General features: G+C 35.0%; 1 protein-coding gene across 2 annotated transcripts in view; it reads right to left on the reverse strand.

Annotated features, from left to right (window-relative positions):
- The window catches only part of LOC132109355 (protocadherin Fat 4-like), a 97901-nt gene that overhangs the window by 36548 nt on the left and 37150 nt on the right, over nt 1–24203 (reverse strand). For both annotated transcript variants that reach the window (XM_059515375.1, XM_059515374.1), the window contains exons 2-6: nt 20905–21036; nt 17082–17343; nt 15453–15803; nt 12231–13153; nt 8314–8488 (exon numbers count right to left, since the gene is read on the reverse strand). In XM_059515375.1, the coding sequence (XP_059371358.1) occupies nt 8314–8488; nt 12231–13153; nt 15453–15803; nt 17082–17343; nt 20905–21036 (1843 nt within the window). The remainder of the gene's footprint in view (nt 1–8313; nt 8489–12230; nt 13154–15452; nt 15804–17081; nt 17344–20904; nt 21037–24203) is intronic.

The following is a 24203-nucleotide window of genomic DNA, read 5'->3' on the forward strand; positions in this document are numbered from 1 at the left end:
TGGAGAGACGAGAAACTCCTGAGATATTAAAGAGATCTCATGTGACTCTCTCTCAGTTATCTGCCAAGCAGTCCATGTTTCTCCTCAGAAACGCTGCCAACATCAGAATCAGCCCTCGACTCTCTCTCTCTCTCTCTCTCTCTCTCTCTCTCTCTCTCTCTCTCTCTCGTAAAGCACCTTTTACTGCTGGCCTCTCCTCCACACTCCACAGAAAAACACACATTTCTAAATAATGACGGTGACCTGCCAAGATCTCTCCCAGCGCTGCCAGCTTTCCTTCAGAGACACAGATCATATGGGAAGATATTGTGGAGATTTCTAGGGACAAAGAAAAGCGTGAGGTCAAAGGTCAAGACTTTAGAAGCGTGGAGCGCGGTTCATTCCAGAAGAGCTAAAGAAATCCAGACTTACATCAGGCCTGTCTGAGCTGATCACTTATTATTTCTAATATTTCACTTCCTGTCATGTACATGTGAAGCTAGAAACAGGAACTTTCAGATGATACTGTACATGCACAGAAACAAGATTCGGACCGTTTGCAAAGAATAAACCACAACAGGGTTCACCAAACTAGAGTTTGGAAATGAATAAAATGCTAATAATAATTTTATTAAATAAAAAATTACAATTACAGCATAGAAAAATAATCAATACATATAAAAATAAACATATATAATAAAAACAATCAATAAAAAAATAAAGTAAAATAACACTAAAAGCAATGCACATCATTGGATTTATTTATTTATATAAACAGCTATTTCTGCTAACGCCAGTGCAACATAATATGGGAATGTTACGCTTTAAATCTTGCCAAAACACAAAGAGTTTAATGACAAACAGTTCTCTTTATTCTAACAAAAAGTTAGAGTTGCAAGATATAAACTGTGAATTTTTTTTTTAGAGTTTATTTCTTGAAATTCTTATTTTCAATTTTGAATTTACATCTTGTAATTTTATCTTTTTTTTTGTTTCCACCACATAAATGTATATATATAAATATAAATATATATATAATTGCAACTTATTCTTGCAACTGTGATTTCTCAGACTTTTTTTTCTTGCAATCCTAAGTGTGTTTAGTTAGAACTTTTTTGTTGTTAATGTTTTTATTGAAAGATTGATGAGATCTGAAGCTGTCTGCTGAATCCCAAATCTACTGGAAAGCCAGGAGAGTGTTTCAGACGGGCTCCGTCTCTATACGAGCTGCTTCTGCGGTGTTTAGGGAGTTTGTTTCTGCTTCACGAGTGCTGGAGGAGACTTCGGAGCTTTTAGGCAGAGAGCAGCGCAAACAGAGACAAACACGAGTAAACATTTGCAGCATTAATCACGCTTTATTTGTGATAAACGTATATGCTGGTTTCATGATCTGCTCAGGCTGATTTTAGAGAAGAAAACCGTAGTTCAGCTGTTTTAAAATCGTCTGGCTTTTCAATAACGAGGCTATTTATCCATAACGATCATTGATGTCGTCACTCAAATCATTCTTAATGTTTCTGAAAGAAGTCTCTTCTGCTCATCAAGACTGCATTTATTCAATCGGAAGTTCAAGTTTGAATATTTTACTATTTGATACAATTGTTTTCTATTTGAATATGATTTTAATCTCTAATTTATTTCTGTGATCAAAGCAAAATTTCTTCAGTGTCACATGATCTTCAGAAACTGATTTGATGCTCAAGAAACATTTCTGACGATTATTATTATTATCATCATCAATAGAGCTACACGATTATGACAAAAATCATAATTGTTGATTATTCCCTTGAAATTTTAATTGCGATTATTAATTACGATTTACATTTAATGATGTTTGTACCATAGTTTGATGCAACTGCATGCAGTATTTTTATATGAAGACAAACCAAGTGAAAAGTGCTTTTCAAAAGTATTAAGACTCAAATGTCAACTATACATCAGAGTGGTTTCTTTTTTAAATAATAAAAAAGTTCAAATATGAATGGTTTTTTAATGTTGTACTAAAACTAAAATAATGGGGAAAAACCCTTAAGATAACATGTAGAAAGAAAAAAATAATCAAACATCTCTTAAAGGCAGGGTAGGTAAAAAAATGTATAAAAAACTTTTTTTCCAAATTTGTTTAAACTTTATTTATATATCAATACATAATTAAAATGTAAGTACTCTGAAAAAGAAAGTATAAAAATCGAGTGACTGTAGACCTCTCACGACTGTTTTAAAGACAGCTCATTATTTCCATTCACTCCACCCCCTCCCTTCTGGGCTCCTTCCAAAGCCTCTACTATGGCTCACTAAGTAATGTTATGTTAGCTATATTACGCAGCTACGTGTGCTAATGACACATGCTTCATGAAAAAAATATGTATGATCAAAATACAAAAAGAAAGATTTACCTGTCCAGCAGAAATAAAGCCATCAAGGAGTCACTTTTCAGCCCCTTGAGTTCCCTCAGTTCTCGCCATCGCTGGAAAGCCACGCCGATATAAACTTGCGTTTTATTTCTTTGTTTATCCAAAGACTTTTTGTTCATTGCCTTTTCTTGTACTGTTACTGTCTTCCTTTTTTGCCTGGTTTGCCTTCACTAACTGCATAGGCTGGTACTGTGAATTTTGCTTGCTGTTTCTCTGCCATTGTTTTGGTATTCCTAGGATCCGTGCCTGTTGAATTCCTCAAATCAAACGTGCGCGCTCAAGTGGGCAGGTCATGTGTGGCAAAAGGGTGGTTGCCATGGTTGCAAGAGAGTGACAGTCGCCTAAGCCAATCCTATGTTTCATCCCGAAATGGAAATAATGAGCTGTGTTTAATACAGATTAAACGGTCTAGAGTCACTCGATTTTTATACTCTTTTTATCAGAGTACTTACATTTTAATTATGCATTGATATATATAGAAAGTTTAAACAAATTTGGAAGAAAGTTGTTTATACATGTATTACCTACCCTGCCTTTAAGCGTGAAGAATAACAGAAGTGGACTTTGAACGATTACATAATTATGGCATCCATAGTTGTAATCACGATTAAAAATGTGATTAATTGTTTAGCCCTAATTATCAATATTTAAAACAGTTTAGTACTTTTTTTCAGGATTCTTTGATGAATAGAAAGATCTGAAGATCAGCATTTATCTGAAAAGTTTTTTTTTTTTTTTTTTTTTTTTTGATTATAGAAATTAATAATTGTATTTAGCAAAGATTCATTAAATTGATCAAGTGATGATGAAGACATTTATAATGTTACATAATATTTTAATCTGAGATGAATGCTGTTCTTCTGAACTTTCTTTTCATCAAAGAAACCAGAAAAATATCTACTCAGCTGTTTTCAAAATAATAACAATGTGTTTCTCGATCAGTTAATCATCATATTTTCATGATTTCTGAAGATCATGTGACACTGAAGACTGGAGGAATGATGCTGAAAATACAGCGGAGCATCACAGAAATACATTACACCTTAACACAGATTCACACAGAAAACAGATGTTTTACACTGGAATAATATTTCACAATTTTTACAGTATTTTTGTGAGCATTAACAGACTGAAACATGAAGATTCTTACTGTTCACAAACTTTTGACTGTTTGTGTAACTATCATCAAAACTATGATCATACAAAAAAGATTTCAGGGGTTTTGAGGACATTTCAGATCAGCTAAAACCATTCTAAAAACCATTATTTCCAGCAGTGAAAGTAGAAACTTAGAGACTTCTTCAGATTTACTAGTGAAACCGGTGTAGAAAATGTGCAAAACGTCTGCAGATTGTGTCCGGGCCGAAACATCAGTCATGGTTTGACTGGCTCTCGGCGCTCCAGAGCTGTTTCCTGCTCTTGGCAGATACAGGACAGTATTTATCGTCAAAACCTCTCGCTGATGTCCAGAGCAAACCCCTGTCTTTACAGCAGGTCATGTGACCTCAGAGGAACACACACACACACACACACACACACACACACCAGGACCTCCCAAACAACAGATCAGCTCCAGACCAACTCAAGTTCAACAGCGGAAATATTTACTACAGACTTACTTTACAATATATGGGTAAAACCTGTCAAGAACTTCTTCTCTGAGTCATATTTCATCACAAAATCAAGACCCAACTAAAACCCAGGCATGTTTTCTCACTTTTTTCTTTCGCTTACACACGAGTTCTGGAACCATGGCTCCTTTTTCGCTGAACTCCAAACAGAAAACCACAAAACATGCACTCACCATCCAAAAGGATTATGCATCTCTTGTGAAAGCAAACACTTCTTTCAGAACGGTTTTAACTCTTGTAAAAATACTAACAATCCAAATTCATCAAAAAATCAAGACTGAAATAAACCCCCAGCATGCTTTCAGGCAGTTCTGGCAACAACAGCGTAAAAAAATGATGTTATCTTCAGTATTTCTGTCCTGTTTTCCAGTACAAATATCTAAACATTCTCAAATTAAGATACATTTCCTGGAGAAGGAAAATCCTGTGACCCCTGGAGCAAAATTAGGTTAGAATAACCTAAATAATGTGTCTAAAACGTTCAAATGTCCTTGTCGCAGTTCTTCCAATGTTCTTCTAACTTAGGGTTGCCAACCGTTCCGTATAATACGGAATCGTCCCGTATTTAAGACATCAAAGCAGTGTTCCGTATTAAACCAATACGGAACGCAGTTTGTCCCGTATTGGCTACATGTAGATTTGAGAGGCTTTTAAAATATGCAATTTGTAATTTCTGTGCAACTCAAGGTATATACAGTTACTGAATTAAATTATAATGAACACACAACAAGTAAATTAGATGTGTATGTGTGCTGAGCGCGCAGTCTGTGCACGGCATGCTCACGTGAGAGTGAGAGCTCTCTGTCATTGGTTGTTGCTACGTTACCTGAATCATCAAGGCTGGCTGCGAAGTGACAGTGGCGGGATATTTAACTTCAAAGTGAGTAACGATGGCAACTCTTACTAGTCCACCTTGTAAAAGGAAAAAACGTTTGCAGAAATATAAAACAGAATGGGAGAATGAGAACGCATGGCTTAGCGAAGTCCGGGGAAATATCTATCAAGCAAACTGTAAACTATGCAGGAGAGATTTTTCCATAAGCCATGGCGGTGTTTGCGACGTCAAACAACACGCGTCCACAGATACCCATAAACGGAACGATCGACAGCAAAGGGCCCAGGGAGCAATTTCAAGTTTCTTCATGTCACCTGCATATTATTCTGTTTTGCTGCACAAGACACATTCATTAGCCTATTATTATTATCATCAAATGTTGAAAACAGTTGTGTACAATTTGTTTAAGGATTATTTGATTAATATTAAGTTCAAAAGAACAGCATTTATTTGAAATAGAAAGCTTTTTTAAAAGTAAAATAATAAATTGAATATGAATGTATGCCATGTACATTAAGTACTTTCAATATTATTGGTAAGGTGATGGGCTTACACATACTGTTGCTGTATGACTGAAATCATGACAGTTGTTCACTTTTACGATATTAACTGTGATCTTGATCCTCATCTTTGCATTTTTTATGTTTAGGTTACTGCAGCTGAGTTGGCCCATGTTTACCACACTGTAAAGCACAATATGAGCTACGTCAGTGCTGACTGCGCTAACAAATTACTGCATTGGACAGTCAGTGATTCAAACATAGTGAAGAAGATGTCCTGTGGACGTACAAAAGCTGAGACCATTGTCAAAAACATTCTTGCCCCTAAGTCAGTTTCTGAAGTGGTTAATATTTTGAAGGGCTCAAAACCTATCCCATTTTCCATACAAACAGATGCATCTAACAAGGGCAATCAAAAAATGTTTCCTCTGTCTATTCAGTATTTCACTCCTGAGAGTGGAGTAACACAAAAAATGATTGATTTTGTGGAGAATCCTAATGAGTCTGCTGCTGGTATTGTCGCATGTATAGAGAACAGTCTTGAACAACTGTCCCTTACTCTGGATCAAGTGTCTGCATTTAGTGCAGACAATACAAATGTGAATTATGGTGTTCACAACTCAGTTTACACAAAGTTGAAGAAGAAAAACAGCTACCTCCTAACAGGCAACTGTCATGCCCACATTGTCCACAATACAGTAAAACATGCACTGGATGAGTTTTCAGTGGATGTAGAGAACATTGTTCTCAAAATCTATGTATTCTTCTCAAGCTCTGCAAAAAGAAGAGAAAAACTTAAAGAATTTTGTGAGTTTTGTGATGTTGAGTTCCGTGAGTTTTTGCGTCATGTTGTGACCAGATGGCTATCCCTGAACCCTGCGATCACTCGCCTAATGCAAAACTGGACTGCTCTTAAGTCGTACTTAATTAGCCTTGGAGATGACTGTCCAAGACACCTGAGGATTTTGCTGAACCTCAACATGGATGCAGAAGAGCTGCAAGAGGAAGGAGATGTTGTTGAGGTTTATCTTCTCTTTTGCAATAATATTCTCTCACTCTTTGAAGAGGTGGTGAAGAATCTTGAAAAAGATGCCACAACATCTGTTGATTTGTATGCCATCATGAAGTCTTTCATGGAGAAGTTGATTCAGAGAAGAGATGATGAGTTCTATGGATATTTGACAAAACTGAAGCTCCAGTGTCTTCCCCCATCTGATGCAAACACTGCCAAAAAGGAGTTCAAAGCCTTCCTCAGCACTGCCATCAGGTATATCAAAAAGTGGTTTGACTTCACTGAGGACAACTGGCTTTTTCACCTGCAGCCTTTGTCTCTCCAGTCTGAGAAAATTGACTTTGGTGATATGGAGAAGGTTGCAGTGAAACTAAACCTTGTTCAGAAGCTGCAAATCAACATGGATGCACTTTATGATGAATGTGTCACTGCCAACTCCATTTTGGTGAAGCTGAGAGAACAAGACCAGTGGCAGCATTCAGACACAGCTAAAAAGTGGATGACAGTGCTTCAAGCAGCAGATCTTCCAAACATACTGGCTTTAGTCTCATTTGTCCTTAGCATTCCATCATCCACAGGCTATGTGGAGAGGATATTCTCCATAATGAAAAACAAGTGGTGTGACTCAAGAAACAGATGCTCTGTTGAACTCATGAAATGCGAGCTGCTTATCACCATTAACTTCAACAAACCATGTTATGAATTTTACAAAACTGTACTTCATGACAAACAAATCCTTGCTGCTTTGAGAAGTGAGAAAAAGTACTCATGGAATAAAATGAGTAGGTTTTGAGAACAAAAAAAGAAGAAAAATACCAAAATCATACCTTTTTTGCACTTTAATCAGTTGAATTCTTGCACATTTGTTTGTACCATTCATAACAATATAAACCATGAAATTATGGTTCTATACATTTACTGTAACTTTTCTACATACATGTCTAAATTTAATCAGTTGCTGTGTTTATAAAAAAGTTGAGCTTATCAAAGCCAACTACATGCACATTAACTTTATAAAAATCTATTGTCATGTTAAAAATGACAATTAAAAATAAACATGCACTTAAAGGAATAATCTGCTCCTCAATTTTTTTGTGTACTAGTGGTATTGCTCAGGCATTTTAATATTACATTTTAAGTCTGATTAGATTTAAATTGTACATAAATTGCTTAAGCTAATATTTTAACTCAATTAAAAAAAATACTTTTTATACACAGTTAAGTAGCCTATGTGTATAAAAAGTCTCTTTTTTTAATGGTTAAAATATGAGCTTAAGCAATTTATCTGCAATTTAAATACTGAAATTTAAATTCTGATACTGAAATTACACAAACTATGTGATAAATTACTCATATTTTGAGTGTCCCTTATAATGTCCCTTATTTTCCTACAAAGAACCAAGATCGTCCCTTATTTTCCTTTGCTGAAGTTGCCAACCCTATTCTAACTTTACTTTTCCCTAAAATGTGGCAATTTGAAGGTTTGTTTTTAATCTACTAAGAGCGTTCAAATGTCCAGGTTTCTTGTTGTGATTATAATGTCATTTAAAGGACAAAAGTATGTCATGAAGACATTTTGCGAACACTGATCTCTTAATGTTATGAGAATGTCTGTCAAATATTAATAAAGCAACTTTTAAATAGTGAAAGTTGTGAGATTCTTTCCGGTCTTGTTCTCTGAAAAAATATGTGTCAAAATGAAGTGAGTTTATTCCTAAAAAACAATCGATGGTGTCACAAAAATACATTTGAATTCAGAAGGAAAACAAGATTTGCATCTTCGGATGGAAACAGTGTTTGTTTCATGCACAAAACATGGATAAATTACGGCAGGTAAACATGTGGACTGGATTAACAGGATTGAATTTGGGGTTTCGGCCCAGTATTGTCATTTAAAAAGAGAGCTTGCAGTTGTTCGGGTCAGGAGTCGAGCTGCTCTTACCTGCGTCGTGTGCTGTGATGATGAGCGTGTATTTGTCCTGAGTTTCTCGGTCCAGCGTTCGGATCAGGTTCAGCTGACCGCTGGACGCAAGGCTGAACGCTCCCACATCGTTCCCGCTGCTCAGGGAATAACTGATCTGACCGTTACTGCCCAGATCATCATCACGAGCCACCACCTGCCACACAACACAAACCTGCTTTAGGAATCAACACCAGTCCCTACTGAACAAACCCATCAAACCGCAAAACAATCATGCCATCTCACATTCAAAGCCCACACCTTGAGTTAAATGCCATATACAGTTCAATGTGTATCCAAAACACCATTAATATCCAGAAAAAAAGTAAAAGATTTCATGTGTTATTCAGAACTATTAATTACAAGCAAGGTTGAAATACACCAGGACTCTTATTTTGAAATGTCGTTGGTTTGCTACTTCCAGCTGCTCATTTCTAAACACGATGGAGCTAAAATATGCATCTTGAAACCATCTACCAACACCATCAAGTAAACACAGTCATAATTCATCAACAGTATAACATAAGCAATCATTTGGCATAAATGCGCAATATTCATTAACTGTGAACTTCAACTTATTTTATTTAGGATAGTTTCCAAGGAAGCATTTCTCATTTTCATTAAGATTAACTTGATGTACTAAAATAAAATGTTAAAATCAACAAACAAAAAATAACAACTAATGAAAAATATCATACTTTATTAACGCTACTACAATAACACTGCTAATCACCCTGAAAAAGATGACTACGATGTAATATTTTAAACACTTCACTATGTTTTTTTAACTCTAGAGCTGTGCAGTAAGAGTCATTTCTCATGGAAAATGAGCCATGCTTCAGTTTAGTCACCTGATGGAAAACAAACACTTTTAGATGATGATAAAAAATGATTGTTTACAGTATATTGACATAAACATACGTGTTTGTCACTCCTAAAACACTGCAATATATGTGAACGTCTGTCCTTTTAAAAGCACGGCAAAAACCTTTAAACTGAATGTCTTATATCCAAACATTGAGCAAACTCCTGTCTCAATCAAAGACTGTAACCACACACTGCCAATGAATCTCATTTACATCATGTCTATGCTTTGTTTCTTGAGGATTTGTGAGAGTGTAGAAGTCAGATCTACACCAATCACACAAATTACCTATTTTGGATTTAAAAAGGCAAATTTCACCAAAAGGTGATAAGTTTGCACCCAGCAGAGATCTTCCGTGTTTTTGTAGATAATCAGCTTTTATATAACAAATCCTTCTTAAAGTACTGTTTATGGAAATTACTTATACGTTTATTAATATTGGATTCTCAGAGAGAAAAACGTTCTGAGATAAACAATCTTAGAACGTTAGTGTAATTTTTAAATGATGTTATAATCACAACAAGAAAACTGGGCATTTTAATGTTCTTATAATATTTAAAACAAAAGTTTGGCTGCAAATAAATGTACTAGAACATTGTACGATACGTGTCTGTAATCTTTAAATGATGGTCAAAACAATGTTCCCGTGATGTTTTTATGAGCTGGTAGTTAGAGATTCTTATGCCGTTTTTCACACAGGTAAAATGCCTGGTTTGGGTTCAGTGTTGGTTTGCGTGAGGAGCCGTGACTCCAGCTCATTTCACTCTCAGGACACTGGAGACCACCCTCACTATGTCATTTGGCGTTTACACTCGGTCACCCTGCGCTGGGAAGCCAGCATTTATCATTCCAGCCTCTCCGTCAAACACACAAGCCATTCCAGCTACAGAGCGCGGTTTGTGCTGGGAATCTGCTCTCGCATTTCTGCATGTTAAAGCAAAAATTCTAAATGATGTAGAACCAAAGCCGCCCAATCTAATGAGATGAACTAATGCTATCAGCAATTTCCCCGCCAAAGTCGTAATTACAAGTTTGTCGCATCGGACACTGGGTTCATTCTTGCCTATTAAATCTTAATAGAGCCAAAATGTACTGAAGATATTTAGATACTGGGTTTACAATATCCAACAGATTTTGAATAACAGCACATTCATTTACAACCGTATAAACATCCACCGCAAAATCTAGGCAATCTCAGTCAAATAAATGCTCTTTAAAATACATACACTTAATATCAAATGGTTATTGAGATACATAAATACACATGACTGTAAAAGCAAAGCAAAGAGGAAGCAATGCAAATGTTGTGGGACAAGTGATTTAACAGTCACTGTTTAAAGTTCGTGTCCCGGAACAATCAGAAACTGGGCTTCAGAGTTTTCCAGTTGTAATTGGGTCATTGCTGTTATCCGGTGGCTTCTGTGTCCCTGCTAAAGATCATGATCGTGTTTTTAAACTCCTGTTTGTCCTTAACAGGGTGGCCATTTTTGGACTTCCATTACATAGATTTTGTTTAGAAAGTTGTATTTTATTTTCAATAATTTGTAATGTCCAAAATGCACTGAATATCAAGAAGCACCCAAATATATGACTTCAGAAGCTGTTTATATCTGATTTCCAACTAGAAAATTCATTTTCCTTTTCTGACCAGTTCCTCTTTCACGAAACACTTTGGTAAAAGGCATCTGCAAAATTGATGACTGTAACTGTATTTATAATTATTGTATTCACATTATTGTATTTACAATAATTCTGATAGCATAAATGCTGTGCAATTGAATGCAAGATGCTCTTGGACAATTTTTCGTTTTTCAATGTTCCGTTTCACAAACGCTTACATAAAAAAAAAGGGAAAAAAAAGTATTTCTCCTAATTTTGTTTACACTTGGTTGAAAACTGTATTTTATATAAAAAAATATTTTGACCAAGCCCCAGAAAATACCAAATATATGACTTCAGAAGCGGTTTATGTCTTATTTTCATTTTCTTCTTTGAATTTTTTGTAATGATGTCCGAAAGCCACCAAATACCAAAAGTGACCCAAATATATTAATTTAAAGGCTGTTAATATTAAGTTTTTGACTAGTCCCTTTTTAATAATTAAGTTTGAAAAAAATCATCTGCTAAATGCATGCCTCTAAATATATTTCTATCATGACAACTCTCAGAGGATTTTAGCGTGGTGATGTATATGACAATGTTATTGTATTTGGTCTTGGTGGAATAGATCTGCTGCTGCTGCTGTTGGTTATTGCTGTAGTTGTATATTACTGCTGCTGCTTCAAAGCAAGTACAGGAACTTGCTACTGCCAATACATACAGCGATACGGTGCAGTGAATATTTAAGACATGCTGCTGCTGCACACATAGCATATAAAATAACCCACCGCAGATCTATACAGGTGGAGCTGGGGAAGGTGGAGGGTTTCAGAGGAATTGCTCTAGTGAATGCTAACCAGCATTTAAATGTAAAGCAGGAAGATCATTGGCTGTGTATGCAACATGAACAATCAGCTTGTGCGGGGTAGTTTAACGCTCTGAATATCATCAGTTTACATTAACGACCCATCAGCCTGCGTCATCTAGAGTTTTGTGACAGAACTTGGCATTTACGATAATTTTAATACCGTAAATCTAAGATGTTCTTGGACAGCACTTGAATGTCTTTTGATAAAACTTGAATGTAAGACGTGTATATATTTAGTATCACAGATTCCAAATTCAAAGTATTTCTCCCAATATTGATTACACAAAATAGTTATTTTGAAAACTGCCAATTTCTCCTTCAGAAATCACTTTGGAAATAAGCATCTGCTAAATGCATGATTGTAAACATATTTACTATAATTTCGGAAATTATTAAACTTTTCCATTAATAATTTACCAAACATATCCCAAATGTGACCTCAGAGGCTGTTCGTCAATTTCCAACTAGTTCCTCTTTCATAAATCACTTTGGAAATAAGCATCTGTTAAATGCATGATTGTAAACCTATTTGCGATAATTTCAATAGCATAAATGCCATGCACTTGCCTGTAGGATGTTCTTGGGCAGGTTTCCTAAGTTCTCTTGTACGCTGACGCTGTACGGTGAGAGCTCAAACACAGGCGCACAGTCGTTTACGTCCAAAAGCACGATGTTAACGGTGGCGCGATCCACTCGAGGACTGCTGCCCCGATCCGCCGCCTGCACCAGCAGAGAATACGCAGAGCGCGTCTCACGATCCAGCAGCTTTGCCACAGAAATCACTCCCGTCACCGAGTCGATCCGGAAGTCTGAGTTGATGTTCCCGCCGGCGATGGAGAAGCGCACCTGGCCGTTGGTTCCCTCGTCGGCGTCGCTGGCGAACACCTGCAGGACGTCGGTGCCACTGAGCGTGTTCTCCTCGATCTCGATGTCGTAGATGTTCTGCGAGAAGCTTGGCGTGTTGTCGTTCACGTCCAACACGATCATTGTGACCTCCATGCTGGAGGAAAGCGGCGGCTCGCCTTTATCCGTGGCCACGATGGTCAGCGAGTAATTGGCCATCTCCTCGCGGTCCAGTTCGCCCACCAGAGTCACGCCGCCGTCGATGTTCCCGATGCTGAATTTATTCCCAAACGGCCCTTTGAGGGAATACTCCACGTAGCTGTTGGGGCCGCTGTCGGCGTCGCTCGCTTGCGCTGTGAACACCAGCGTATCCACCGGCGTGTTCTCTTGAATATACGCCATCTTTTGGGATGTGATTGTTGGGGGGCAGTCATTGACGTCCAGGAGGATGATGGACACCTGTGCGGTGCTGGTGAAGCGGCTCATGGGAGACGGAGCCAGGTCGTTCACGGTGATGACGAGGTTGTAAAACGACTGCGTCTCTCGGTCCAGAGCTTTCCTGGTCTGTAAGACGCCGGTGTTTGTGACGGTGAACTGTGACTGAGGGTCTCCTGAAGCGATGGTGTAATGCAGCTCCGCATTCGGCCCTGGAAAACAACACTAATGCTATTATATTTAATCAGGAGTAACACCTAAACATAAACAATGTTTAAAAACATTGAAAAACGGTAAAATACAGAAAATGACTGTTGCTAATAACTCGGTATCTTAAAAAGAACAATATTTGTGTGTATATGTATTTTTATTAGCAGTGAATCCCAGAATGGATTTTTTTAAAATGATTTATTAAGTCAAAACAATGTACAAAAAATATATATATATACTCACAAGATAATATTGTATTTAACTTGTATGTTAAGTGACAATCACTAACCAACTAAAATAAAATAAAATAAAAATATAAGATTCAATTTTTATTTATTTATTATTTTAGTATTTACTCATATAAAATACTGTTATAGTTTTTATTAACATTATGAATCCGTTTTTATTTTTATATTGTCTGTCTTTATTTTACTTCAAGTTAAAATTGTAGCAATTTTGTACTATGTTCTTTTTGTCATTTTTAGTCTTTTTCTTTAGTTTTATACATTTTTATATCAGTTATTTTAGTGCATCAAGTTAATCTAAATTAAAATGAGAAATTCTGCATTGGCACCTAGCTAAAAAAATATTAATTTACATTTTATTTTAATATATATATATATCCCTGACTTAAACTAATCTAAAATTAAAAACTAAAATAAACTGAAATTAAATATTCAAGTAAAAAAATTCACATCTGACAAAAGGTTTGGGAAACTCTACGTTTGAGGATTGTGTGGTTAGTCTGTTACTAAACAGAAATCCTGACTTCATCGCGGATGTGAAGAGGGATCTCTGCAGTATAATGTGTGTTTGTGTTTGTGCAGACGTGTTACAGTACAGCGAGTGTGTGATACAGATCTGCTCCGTTCACAGTAAATGAGCTCTAATTGAGCGTCTGTAATGCTGGCCGCTCATGTGGAACCACACTGGCCTCGTTTACTAAACACACAGGGGTCAGAGGTCAGGGGTCAGGAGGCTCTCATATGGTCAGAAACGTGTTGAGGACACTGTGTGCTCATGAACACGCTTGCAGAAGAGCAGCACAAATGTCCTTTGTGCCACATATCTGCTCTTCTTTCCTTTTATTCATTTTGATATGACCCAGACATGATCCACCCAAACCCTGCCTGTACTAAACTAACCGCAGTCTGAACTAGACGAGACTAGCCTGAGTCTAAATACTGTATGTTGAAATGTGCTGAGTTTAACCACATACAGTAAATGTTGTCAAAAACAATGTCATTCAGTAGAGTAAATGATTTCATGCTATAATATTAGCATTGGCCAACAATCTTACATTTAAATTATATTAATGATGAGACTTAATTATTAGATGCAATTTACTTTTGTAGAAAACATCACAAGTATTGTTAAAAACAAACAGAAAGTGGCATAAAAATCCAAATAATCATGTACAGTATCATTTAATTCAATACAATAAAAGGTATTTTATTTCTATAATATTAGTGTTTTGAACACTCTTACACAAAAATGTGATTTTAACATAATTTACTGCAAAATTTTGAAAATTGCAACTGCAGATATTTGTTTAAATTTCATTCAGTGCAGATGAGCATTTTTCATCTAATTAAGAAAAAGCAAAAAACAGTTAACAACCTAACTTAACTCTTCAACCTGAATCTGAATTAAAGTAACTAACAGGACGCAGAAGTGCATACATTCATAAATACAAGAAGTATTAAAAAAGAATATAATATAATATAATATAACATAATATATAATATAATTCAAAATTGTACCCAATATTTGTGTGTGATATGTTATGTATTTTTATGTTCATTAGAGCAGGGTTTCCCAAACTGGTGTTTGCAAGTTGATGAAAAACGAATGATTAATTAAATTGTGAAATTGTTAATTGTGAAATAATAATAAAAAAAACAACAAAATATTTACATAAATAATAATAAAAATAATAAAACCTGTAACCATGAATTAAACTGGTTTGCAAGTTGATTAAAAACTAATAATTAATTAAATCACAAGAATTATTAATTTTTTTTAATTAATTAAAATTAAAATCTAAATAAAATAAAACATAAAAAATACAATAAAATATTTACATAATAATGTATAAATAATATTTAAAAAATAAAATAATTTAAAATGACAATAATTTATATAAATAATATAATAATAATAAACATAATATTAAGAAATTATGGAAAACCTAACTTAAAATCTCAAGTAAATATTTTAGGCTTGTATCATGTTATTCGCATGTGTAATATCCTCTGAGGAACAACTGTATTTTTCTGATGTGGATTACGATCATCTCACCGTCGTCGGCGTCAGCGGCGCTCAGGCTCAGGACGGTCGCTCCAGGACTCACGCTCTCCAGGACCGAGCTGCTGTAGACGGAGCTGCTGAAGCGCGGAGGGTTATCATTGACATCCAGAAGATTGAAGTAGACCCTTACAGAGCTGGACAGACCTCCTCCGTCCCGGGCCTGGACCGTCAGGATGAAGTACTGCTGAGACTCGTAGTCCAGCGCTCGGCTGATGTTGAAGACGCCGGTGACGGGGTTCAGGAGGAAGGTGGCGTCCTCATCATCCTCCTCTATAGAGTACGTGATCTCGCCGTTTGATCCCGAGTCAGAGTCACTGGCCAGAATCGCCGCCACGATCGAACCTCGATGGAAAACCACAATAGAAACTTAGTAATAATACAACGATGTTCACTGACCAATCACAAACAAGCATTGGAGTTTTAGTGAATGTGATTCTGTGATTATTGAAAGTTTCTGTGACGCATCATGAATAATGTAGTGTTTCACTTGCGAATTCTGCTGTTCAGCTTGATTATATAAAATATAAGTTGAAATAATGCAGTCTGATGGCTTTATCAAAAGACAATGCCATTAATTAATAACCTCAGAGCTCACAGCTTTTGACATGAAACCTAAAAATGAACTAAAACTGAAATAATAATAATAATAACAATTTCTGTAATATAGTTACATAAAAATATTTAATAAAAAAAAAACTATGACTAAAACTGAAATGAAATGAATAATATTAGTAATATTTAACTTTAATATTTCAATAAAACTAATAAAAATATCAAAAGCACATAACTAACATATTTTTTGGTCAAATGAAAATGTAAAATGTCACAAATTCACACATTTAATGATGCATGAAGCAATAACTATATTAACTATATTAATAATATTATGATATTTCAAATAATATGACAAACTATAACTGAAATAAAAAATAAATTAATATAAATTAATAGAACTAAATAGTCATATTTAATAGTAATATTTAACAAAAAAAAATCATTTTAATAAAAAACAAAATGAAGCTAATTAAATAATAATAATATGAATATTTCATGGTTTATCAGTTACTGTTAAAAATCAATTTCACCAGGAGTTTCTACTTCCAGAAGCTTTGTGGCTCATTACGTGATATGAAACAACCACGTCTGATCACAAAAAGTCATTTCAAACATTCGACTGATGTTCTGAAGTTCATTTAGTGAAAAAGCATGTAAATAAATGATATCGTTGTTGGACAACAGGTTTGAAAACAAGCTCAAACACATGCAAAACTGTACTGAACTGTACATTTATTCAAGGATCAGACTGATTTGTGTCGCACTGTACGGCCCTGACCAAACCAGAAGGAGCTCCTCGTTTAGCGATAAACTCTTCCTCAATTTCACGTCCGCCTTCCATGATGTCGCACACAGAAATATGTCAACAACTACACTTTATCGTTATTATCGTGGGGAGAGTTTATACCAATATATCCCAAACAATAAGATATCGACCCCATCCCTAAAATATGCGCAGTACACAAACATATAGTATGTAAACAAACTTATTTTGACTCGATTAATCACGATTAATTGCGATTAAAAGAACTCTATGAGACTGATCCTCATCATCATGTCTCATACCTGGACTGGTGTCCTCGGGGATGTCGAAGGAGTAGACGTTGCGTGAGAAGTGTGGCGTGTGATCGTTGACGTCGCTGACGGTGATGTTGAGCCGGACGTCGGAGGACTGCTGGCCGTCGTCGGCTCGCACCAGCAGTGAGTACTTGGATCTGCGCTCGCGGTCCAGACGCCGGATAGCCGTCAGCTCGCCGGACTCCGGGTCGATGGAGAAGCTGTCGTCTGCGCCGCTGATGATGGAGTACGTCACCAGAGCGTTCGCTCCCTGCACACAACACCGCTTCAGTCACTAACTACATTCAAACAGGAGACAAAACTCACTTTATTTTGATCGGTTTTTCAGAAAGCAAGTTTAAGAATGTTTAGATATTTATACTGAAAATCAAGACAAAATTATTAAGAAAATCAGTAAAAATTATCTCTGTGCGTAACATCTCATATTCACACATTTAATTGAAATAAAGCTTAAATAAAATATGAATAATGCATGAAACACTTGATAATGAGAAATGTTGACTTGGCAACTTACTAAATTATGTTTACATTGGAGCATTACAATTACTTGAAATAATAAAAACTAAGAAATAAAACTAATAAAAATTTGAAAAGCACAAAAAAATTACAAAAAAAGTAAAAATTTAAATGTAAATTAAACTAAAACCAAAAATGAAAAAAAAAAAAAAAAAAAATTGATTCATATAACTAAACGGCAATATTGAATACTAATATTTAATTATAAAAACGTCTAAAAATGTCAACAACACTTTTTATTACAAAAAACTAAAATTAAAACTGAAAATATACAAATAAATTCATAATATTAGTAAAAACTATAATACATGATCTGTCAAATAAATATGTCTTAAAACTTTCACACATATGCTTAAAATATAATTATTAAATGGAAAAACTTGCGAACATGAGAAATGTTGAAGCATTAAAATTACGAAGTGAGAATAAACAGAAACTAAAATGAAAAGTGGGAAAAAATAAAATAAAAGCCATTTCAAAATATTAATAACAACTATAATAGTTTATAAATAATTCTAAAAGATGTGGTGTGTGAAACACTGAAACAAACATGTCTGTGTGTAACGTCACACATGAACTTCAGTTTACAGCAGGACCAATTAGAGAGAGTGAAAGGATTTCGTTTCCAGGCTGGTGTTGAGTTTCCTGAAGTCAGATCTGCAGTCTGCAGAAACACAACCCCACATATACAGCACACGAGCGAGAGACAGAGAGAGACAGCACTGAACGCACATATGCTTCCTCTATAAATCCAGCTAATGGATCCCCTGATCCCCGCGGCTCTCAGACGCTACACATCTGATCCTGACGAGCAGAGAATAACGCCAGCGACAGATCGGGACGTCCACGATTGAGCGCAGGACAATACGAGTTCAGAGACGACAGCAGATCAAAGAGCAGCAGATCAGGATCCGGTTACAGAGTCACCGCAGCATCGCCTCTCAGCCTCAGAGTGCCGTGAATATACTGTGCTCAATCAATATAGTACAGCTCTGGGCTTCGTACATTTTACTGTAAGGTATTTTATAGTAAACTAAAAAAAAATATGATGAATATGACTTAGAGTTATATAAAATTTGACTAGATAAAGAGAAAAAATAAATAAATGAAAATGAAAAACGTGTCTTTGGGAACTAATTGAAAACTTATTAACATGAGAAATAAAAAAATATATAAAATAAAAACTAAAAATTATATAAATTAATATAAAGAAAAAAAAACCAAAGTCAACAAATTCACTAAAATGAAACAAAACAAACTGAAAATATAAGAAACAGCTTATTAAAAATATGAATGAAAACTAAATAAATAGTTCTAAAATAAAAATGGGCTTATATTTTTATGCTACATATATTATTTTAATATTAATAATTAGAATTAGTTTTTATTAGTATGTATTTCTTTTTATTTTGATCTTAGTTTATTAAGATTATTTTTGTTTTCATCATTTTTTAATTAAAAATTATTTTTTTATATTTCAGTTTTTTTTTTTTACTTTATTATTCTTTTTACATTATTACATGAAATACAGTAGGTTTACTTTAAAAAAAATACATATTTAAATATATTTCAGTTTAAGTAATGAATTATGTTTTTGGTTTTACTTTTGTAATTAACTTTAGTAATCTGCATGCATTTAACCATAATAAGCAAACAAATATCCTAAATAAATTTCCTTAAACTATCCTTTATATACATATATATATGTATAAGCCCTTAAACCAATATATGCACATACAATTATTAAATGTTTAATGTTCAAATCCTCTGAATCCACATGTTGAATGTGATTCCTGAGCTCCTGCTGCCATAGATCAGAGCAGATCTCTGGATTTCCCATCAGCCACCTGGAGCCGCCCACTCTTCCGGCCGCGGACGCTGAGCGCTCAGAACTGGATCTGCAGCGACCGAACGACATACGGAAACTCACTCAGAGAGAGAGAGAGAGAGGACCTGCTTCCTCTGACCGACTGACCACACTATCCTCAACCTCAATCAGATACATGCTCACTCAAACAAAACAACACAAACAACTAGATCAGCTCACTGCCAAGGAAAGCAGTCCTCATTTTCATTTATCTTAACGTGGTGTACTAAAATAACAACAATTAGAGATCTGGACAGGAATAGCCCTGGACTCCAGTCACACAGCCCAAACATCCCAGAATTCCTGCCCAGCGCCAACATCACATTCAGTTTGAGCTTCTCAGTTAAAAACACTGAAGAAGAATAGGAGCGGGAAAAAACATCACAGATCAGATAACAGACTGATTTATACTTTATAATATGTTGATATAGTTATATCAAAGCAATCTTAAACTTAAGTTGTAAACTGACATTTTAATTATTAAATTAATTGCAATTAATATTTAAAAGAATCCTTTTTTATATTCCGGCTCTTTGATTATTGTGTCGTGCACATTATTCTTAACTATGTTTATTGGACTATGTTTGATGTTGCAAACTGGTATTTGTTAACATATGTTATCATAATCATAAACACACTGCTTGTTTAACATTCATTTACTTGTTTGCAGTCATGTGCGTGACTAATTATTCTAATTACAATGTTATTTCATAATATTAATGACTTTAATCAGTATTTTGAATTAGTTTTTAATTTTTCTTAGTGTCAGTAATTTTGTTATTTTTATTCGTGTTGAAATCACAATGTCTGTTTATACTTTTTATTAAAATTTTTTTAATATTTCAATTATAAGAAATAGAAGTAAACATAGATATATTTTAAAATAATATTAAAATGACAGTTTATAATATTTTATTTCAGTTAAAATTTATATTTAAGAACAACATTTTTAATTGCTTAAGTTTTACTTATTTTAGTACATCAAATTAAACTAAATGATTTCCCCCCTTGGCAACTATATAACAATATATATATATATATATAATTTATTTTTATTTTATTTTTTCAAGTAAATGTTTATTTTATTTGAAGTAAAAAAATCATTTTAGTTTGTTTTTTATTAGTTAGTTATAGTTTTAGCTTGAACAATCGCGCTAATTATTTGCTTTCTAATGAGAAGCCCCGCCCCTAACACCACCTGTCCAATAGCGATCAGCCAATCATAGCTCACGGCTGTGACTTCTAGTTGTCTGTATATGTGAGTTTGATCTCACTGGTTTACTGTAGCAGTGTTTAATAGTTCAGACTGAACACGGCTCATCTGGACATGGGCGTCACAGAACATCAGTCCTTTTCTGTCCTGGGGGAGTGTTTGGGGGCGGGGCCATCATCACATCAATCATCATGAGTGACAGCTGTGGTCTGTACCTCATCTGCGTCTGTGGCTGTGAGCTGCAGGATCCTGAAGCCGTCACTGATGTTCTCCTGGATGGTGATGTCCAGCGAGTCGGAGGGGAACACCGGCGGGTTATCATTCACGTCCTGCAGGGTGATCTCCACCTGAGACAGACACAGAGACATTAACACCCTCGGTCCAAACATCATTCACAATCCTGATCTTCACACAGAGACCCAGTGCTGAAATAAAACAGCTCCTCAACTACCATGACTTCACATCTAACAGTGTCCTAACAGGAGCAAAACAGCATGATAGAACACCAATGCAACACATAGTTTTAAATGTATACTTTATATTCTTCCTTCCTTCCTTCCCTCCTCATCTGTTAAATGCAAGAAATATATATTTTTTTTATAAGTTTCAGGCAACAAAACAAAATTCATGTAATTTTTCAAAAACTTAAATTTTACAAAAGCACAAAGCTGACTGTTTCAACTTTGCAGAAATCAACACTGGCAGTGTCTTAAACCAGCGTAGTTTAGTGTCATTGAGATTTATCGTATTGTACTGTTTATTAATATTTAGATTTGTCAATTGTATTTTTAAATTTTTATTAATGTTTTTTTTCTTTCATTTTTCAATTTGTTTACATTTTTTGTGTAGCACTTAAATGAACTAAATTAAAATACTTTTAGATTTTTTTTTTCTGTTATCATTCAAGATCAAATAGTCAACACAACACATTTGCGCTTGCCTTGCAGGGTGCTACGCCAGGCTCTTGGGTTCGATTCCGAGCAAATCGATGAACTGACAAGTTATGCATTTAATGCACTTCGGATAAAAACATCTGTCAAATGCATATACATGCAGTTTATTTAGCATTCTAACATCTGACATTTCTCGCAATTATTCATGAAATTTACTAGTATTTCTAAATATTTCAGCAATATTATTTCAGCGCTGTTAATTACTGTAATATAGTGATGCCTTTTACTGTCATCAGTCAACATGGATTGATTTTTGTCTTCTGAAATGTTCCTTGTCATCTTGCAATTACAACATATTTCATAATTACAATTCCATCCACACACGAATGCAGCATTAATATAGAACTGAGCTGTATAACAACACTTTCAGACGCGATTCCACAGCGTCTCATGATATTCAATAACTCAATACATCTGCAGTTAAAACACATAAAACCAGACGAGCAGAGCGGCCAGATCCCAAAACTCACAGCTCCACTCGTCCTGAAGAACTTTAATATCTGCTGCATTTAACATCACAGAGCCGTGAGCTCAGAAAAACACCAGAGACAGATTCAGTGTTCACTGCTTCATGTTATTCTTCTTATTCAAAACGGGAACGTTCCCACAACACTCTAACAATGTTCTCTCAACGCTATGAACAAATGTTATTCCAGTAACATTAATCATCAGACTTTGACTCAGTTTTCAATGTCATAAAACACAATACACAGTTCTCAAATCTAACAAATCTAGACACAAGACACAAATCTAACAGGAATTAATATTACGGTAATTAATGTTTGCAAATGTTTGCTTTTGAGATGTGTTTGTGATATTTCGAATGCAGTGCTTTATTTTGCAAGAGATGTGAGGCATTCTGCATTTTGTGTGCAGTTCTTGGATTTTTGTGTAAAGTAAATAACTAAACGCTGTATGTTTTGAGCATTTTCTTAACGTCAGCAGAACGTTTTCTGGCCTCCGTACAGAGGTGGAAAGCTGATTGTTTTCTCAGCAGCGTGATCCGCGTCGTTCGGACGCCAAGAATAACGCAACAGAAGAAGAAATATGTGTCCGCGCAGCGTCCTCCTCGTGCTAAAGTCAACAGACATGAATATTTACGCTGCACTCGTTCGCTCTGAAGTGTAAATAACCCCAGCGCATCTTCACGAGGGACGAGGAATAATTCAATCCACTGATCTGAGATTACCCACAATCCCCTGAGAGAGTCGTATCAAAGCACAGGCCGCGCAAAAACAGCGAAGAGCCGGGAAAACCTGTGTCTAATGAGAATTCACACAGGTGAGAGACATCACACACACACACACACACACACACACACATTGAGTTTCAGTGCTCGGCGTCTCAGCTCCAGGTTGTTTGACTCTATTATTAAACAGCCGTCTCTCGTGTGTGTAGTATTCGGCTGAAGTTACAGATAGAAAGGTGAGTTTCAGTTCACCTCACTTCAGCAAACTAGCTTTGTTTTGACCAAAACAACTTTAATTGATCCTTCAGTTCGACAATAATTCTCCTTCTGTCTGTCTATTCACCCTACAAACTATTTTTATGATTTAAGCTTAAATGCAAAATAAACTGGATTTTCCTCATAGCCATCAAAACAGATCTTTTTAATAATTATTACGCCTATTATTATTATTATTATATTACTATTATTATATTTTCTAAATAATAATTAACATATTATACAATTCAATATTATTATAAAATTATATATATTCACATTTCATTCAATCTTAATTAATAGCTTTTTGTCAGCTTATTTTTTTAGGTATTTTTTAAACGAACTTAAAATTTTCCTGAAAAATACCTAATAATTTCCAATAAAAATACAAATGATTTATTTTATAAATTATATAGAAATAATATTAATAATTTGTACACCATACAAATATATATTACTGTAAAATAATACATGCATACGTTTATCTATGCATTAATATGTATATTCAAATATATTCACATAATTCATGTTTGATTATTGGCTTTTTATCAACTTTTCATCAACTGTTTTGTTTTGACATCTCTGTTTTTAACAATAAATAAAAATGATTATTTAAATAATTTAAAGAATAAATGAATAGAAACAAATTGAACAGTAACATTTAGTGTGCAATATTTGGCATTACATTAGGTTATTTTGTGGATTTCAAAGTGTTTCATTTTCTTTAAAGGCACAAAAATAAAATTTAAAAAAGCGTAAAAAACAAGAATCAAACCGACCGGATCTAATTCATGATTCATATGCAAACACAAGTCATTTTGAGATCATTTGTACCTGCGTGCATGTGTTTGATCGATGTGTTAATGAGTGAAGCAGAGCAGTTCAGGAGGCGCACGCTCTGATTGGACATGATGTCATTGCTGATGATGTCACGGCATGAGGTCAGGGGCCACACGTTTGATGTAAAGAACACGAATCTGTGATAAAAGGCACACGCTCTCACACCTCATCATCAGCGAGGTGCTGCGCACAAATGAAATGATTTCACCGACAGCAGAACACGTTTAAATTAAACGCTGCGGCACAAGAGCCAAAATACAAGACGTGAGAAAATCAA

Source organism: Carassius carassius, chromosome 29 (genome assembly GCF_963082965.1).
Source record: "Carassius carassius chromosome 29, fCarCar2.1, whole genome shotgun sequence".
Classification (NCBI taxonomy): Eukaryota; Metazoa; Chordata; class Actinopteri; order Cypriniformes; family Cyprinidae; genus Carassius; species Carassius carassius.